General features: G+C 27.1%; 2 protein-coding genes across 2 annotated transcripts; both read left to right on the forward strand.

Moving 5' to 3' along the window:
- Positions 1-1,984, forward strand: LOC126835611 (uncharacterized). The gene is made up of 5 exons (XM_050568306.1): positions 1-66; positions 222-378; positions 1,380-1,459; positions 1,576-1,878; positions 1,967-1,984. The coding sequence occupies exons 1-5, from the start codon at positions 10-12 to the stop codon at positions 1,982-1,984; spliced, it is 615 nt and encodes a 204-aa protein (XP_050424263.1). The 5' UTR covers positions 1-9.
- A 204-nt stretch (positions 1,985-2,188) lies between these two features.
- LOC126833716 (uncharacterized) lies at positions 2,189-2,943 on the forward strand. Its single transcript, XM_050565218.1, has 4 exons — positions 2,189-2,342; positions 2,431-2,489; positions 2,591-2,771; positions 2,855-2,943. Exons 1-4 carry the CDS (start codon positions 2,297-2,299, stop codon positions 2,920-2,922), a joined length of 354 nt encoding a protein of 117 aa, XP_050421175.1. The 5' UTR covers positions 2,189-2,296; the 3' UTR covers positions 2,923-2,943.
- The last annotated feature ends 2,016 nt before the right edge of the window (positions 2,944-4,959 follow it).

Consider the following 4,959-nt stretch of genomic DNA (forward strand, 5'->3'; position numbering starts at 1 on the left):
AAAAGTACTATGCATTTTAAAAGTGCTGTTATACTTTGCGCGTTGTATCTCTTAACGTCAGCATGGGTAAGAGTATTAATTAGATAACAATTAATCTCAGATAAAATGTCTAAAACTAATTAACGTTGGTTTGAGATAACAAAATATAAAATATGTGTAAATCTGCAACGTCATCGCAATACACATTAAGTATAACTGTAACTGATTGAACTTTTTTTTAGAGCATTGGACTGAACAGTAAACAACTAATTGAAATTATTAGGCTGTACGATAATCACACAATGTCTGCTAGTAAAATTACCAAAAATAACATCACACAACTTATGAAAGAATTTTTTGAAATTCAAGAGCCCGAGGAACTATTTGATTGCGATTCAAGTAACATAATGTTTTTAATTTTCCATTCGTTAAAATATCTACAGGCATTTAAAATAGAGCACTAAGATACTTTACAATATGCCAATCATATTCCATAAAATTGAGCGTATTACACTGTAAAATTAACATACAACTGCAACTAAACAGATTTTTTTTTTTACAATATGTTTGTTGAACATATGTTTTTGTAAGCACAGATTTATATATATCATATTTTATATGCACACGAATCCCACGAAAACGTGTCACATTTACTTTTAACGTTTTTTAATTTTAAAGTGTAAGATATAGTTTTAAGTGCAGATAAAAATAACTATTTAACTCCCATCCTAATCATTAACCTTTAATGACCTAAAAAGTAATAATCCAAAACTTGTTTATGGACCAGGGAAAATACGGTGCAAATTATTGGCAATAAAATGACTAGCTTAAATTAAAAAAAACAAATGTACCAAACCAAAGTTAAAAAAGTAAAATAGTTAAGTGCAATAAAAAAACGTCAATGAGTATAAATTAATTAAAAAAATAAATCTTAAAAATATTCACTAGAACAAAAGTTATTTCATTTGTCTTATCTTTGTGGGACACCCTGTATATGCATATACGTGTTTTACTATGTTTATCAGTATTTAAATCATTTTTTGTCCCATCTCTTACACGTTTTATTAGTATGAACTTCTTTTTTTTTTTTTAACAATATGTTTGTTGAACATATGGTTTTGTTAAACCAGATTTATATTATATTTAATATTTTGTATGCTCATGAATCCCACAAAAACATGTCACTATACATACAATATGTATTATAAGTACTTAACCTACACATATAATATTAAAGTATGCGGTGAGTATATTATTATATGAGTATATAATATATGCAAATTAATGTTAAAATTTTGCACATTTGATTTCTAACAAAATTCTAATATTTTTTACCTATTCAGTGCTGTAAAAAAAAATAAACCAATTAAAACTAATTGTGTACTTAATATTTTTTATAGATGGGGGCATTGATGTAGATTTGAATAAGTTACTGTTGACGTTAGCGTATAACGATAAAATAACACATGACTGCTTCAAGGTAAATGGTTAAAAATTACTTTTTCAAACAAAAAAATGTACATCAAATGTAATCAAATATCATTATATTCTAAATTAATAACGCATTGATTTTGTGTGTGTTTACATTGGATATAGACTCAAATGCTTACGTCTTTTGAAGTGGAGTTTTTTCTCAGGGTTTTCACCGAACACGCCATCAGTCCTGACCAAGATGGATATATTAGTCTTCAACAGCTACCGGGTGTATTAAAGTATTTAAAGGTAGACGATACGGAGATCCAAAAAGTAGTCGAAAATCTTAAAGTTAAACAAAAAAATAATAACTTTTTAAAGGCTGTTTACATGATGTCGAAATTTTTAAATTTGAATTCAATTAAATCCCTATTTGTTATCCATGAAGCGGATTTCTTGTTGATAATGTTGTTAATGAAACCGGAAGTAAGCAATATTATATTATGTGCAAAAAATGTATTATTCATAAATCATTATGTTATATTGAATGACAATGGTTGGTGATGACTTTTAGAATTCAAATTTTCAATAAAAATATACTACTGTTTTAAATTTTTGAAATTTATTGAATACAATTTTATTTCATTTGAATATTTATACATAAAACAAAGTAATTCCTTGTTTTCTTTATAGACAATAACCATAATAACATTAATAGTCTAATTAATACCAATGAAATGTTCATTTTAAGTATTGCTTTCTTATATGAATGTTTACATTATAGGGTTATGGTTTAGACTTGCAGCAAATAGAAAAGTTCGTTGATTTGTATAATAATTGTCCCAAAACGGATTCCGGTAGTATTGAACCTACAGAGATTCAAAAAATCTTCATAGAGTTTGGTATGGCTGACTCAAGACATAATTCGAAAATGCTGTTCACACCAAACAGTAAGAATATAATGTTAAAATATTCACGTTTCATACGTTTAGCTATTACACAAAATATATGAAATAATACTAATTGAAACATGCACAGGATCCGCTGAGAAAGAGTTGATGGAGTTGTTGTTGGTTACGGCAGAACGTGGTAGGAAGGTAAAACTCATACTTCTTTGCTTTGTTATTATGTATTACATTACCTACTAATTAACTATTTGATGGTCTACAAAATATTGTTTACTTTGAAAATTGTCCAGAAACACACAAAAAAAGGGTTCATGCATACGTGTATGGTCTGGTCTATCTTAAGCGATTTCGTAGAATACGACAAAGATAGTGATGGTTTTCTTTCTGAGGAAGAGTTGTCAACTAAGATGAAGACCATGAATTTTTATTGGTTTTCTATGCCAGACTTGGATAATCCTCGAAATGACGATAGTAGTTTCTTCAATTATATAATAACGAATTAATCTTAGTTATTTTTGACCATCGCACATAAAAATGTTATTTTCGATTTTTAGGAGGTAAAACAAACATTGCGAAATTCTTCAAAATTATGTTCAGCTACTATATAGAGGAAATTGAGTGAGCCATTGTACGCGATGATGACAAGCGAGCTTAAAAAATATTATTATATTAATTTTACATTATGCATATTTACATTTACTTTGTAATAATAATATTTAGAGTACCGCTTTAGAAATATTCTCATGTAAACATGTAGTAATACATTATAATAATGATTGAAATATCTCTGTAGCAAAGGTTTCATTATTTTCATCACAAACCCGTTATACATTTTTTACACATCTTTTTTCGCAGTAAGGTCAAGATTTTTAATATTAAGTTGCACAAGATAAGTTAGATGTCTCAGACATGAGTGTGAGGTTATCATTTTGCGAAACTATATTATCACATATGGTTATAAATCAACGTTGTGTAGAATATTTACTTGTGAAACTCCAAGTACAGACAATTTTTTCCTTATATTATGAAAGTTGTATTGAACAACTAAAAGTCGGGTTAACTAAAGAACTCCCACGAATTATTTATATTAGTATTTAAATAAACCATAATTTCTACTTGTTACCTAAATTAGTTGTCGATTTCAGAATTTGGTTGTGGAGTATGAATAAGTTTTACCACATCTTACATAGTTTATACATCTTCTATAGTTACAGAATATTGTAGGTTGGAGATATATTATTAACAAAATTTGGTACCTAAAAGATATAATATTAAATATATAAAGATATATTTAGAGCAAGGAAAACGAAACATATGGCACTTGTAGTTTAAATTACATAAATAACTAGAATGAAACACATATTTAATTTTCAAGTTTCCACACAAATCAATTATACATAATAAGTATATAGTCCGAAGTGAACCTATAGCCGGAAAAAGAGTTGTGAAGAGAAAATAATTTGTTTGACAACCCGTATTTTATGGGACAATAAAATAAAGAAATAAGAATATGACATAATATAAAATTTCTCTCTATAATCGTATAAACGCCATAGAAATACATAGCGTAATTCGATGCCTACTTGCTTACATGTTGGTGAGATTATCAAATCAGACTGATTGTCTTACTGAATTAAAAAAAAGGGAAACTATCTATAATTAAATAGTATTCCGAAACATAAACATTTTATTGAAATGTCGGTAATAAAATACCTTGCAAGACTGAAAGTTTTTTACAATTTAATATGTACAACAACTAAGAAGATATTTAATTTTCGAAAGTGTAATAATAAATGTATTTTATAATTTTATCTTAGTTTATTGCTTAGTTTTTCTTAAATAAAAACAAATCAATTGGGTTTATCGTTAATAATATAAAATACAACTAATCTTTTATCTTGGGCGATGATAAAATAAAACTATAACATAGTTATTTGAGATTGACCCGTTGAACATTTAAAAATACAGAAAATACTATTATAATTAATATCAACTAAAGTTTGTCAACGTAGGCCATATTTTTTTTTGTCGTAAAGTATTACTCAATACGCAAAGTAAATTTTTATTGCTCAATATATATTCACTCTAATTTAAAGCTGATAACAGAATAGATATAAATATGCTATAAACATATTATTGTGATAAAACTGTTTACATCAAATCTAGGTGTGGATTAGGCAGTAAATGCGCAAAGCTGTATCGCAGGCACTAAGCGAACAGCAGCTGCACTTTACTCCAACGATATGACCGAATAACTCTACCGGTTAATCCGACAATTAATTCTACAAACAAAAAAAAAAATGACTTTAAAAATTAATAGTTATGTCTTGAGACACCTGGCTGTCTAAAAAACTGTACAGACTGTAATTCAATTTTGTTAATATAATCGCCTTATGTCTTCAGTAGCGTTCAATGTATGATTCATAAGTGTATTACCAGTAAAATTGCTTAGAAGATGCAGTCTAATATTAAAAAAATATTAACCATACTGCGAAAAGAGAACTGTAACAAAGTGTATGATGGGATTGTGATTGAAATAATAAAACATTTACTACAAAAATATTTCAATCATTATTGTAATATATTACTAAATGTCAAAAATAAAAATATGTGATTATATTAATTTTCTATATTAGACATAAAGGAGTGGTTCTTTAAA

Source organism: Adelges cooleyi, unplaced genomic scaffold (genome assembly GCF_023614345.1).
Source record: "Adelges cooleyi isolate 19-005CV unplaced genomic scaffold, UGA_ACOO_1.1 ACOO_flye_CR_arks_rails_tigmint_CR_PRNA_1, whole genome shotgun sequence".
In the NCBI taxonomy this organism is placed as follows: Eukaryota; Metazoa; Arthropoda; class Insecta; order Hemiptera; family Adelgidae; genus Adelges; species Adelges cooleyi.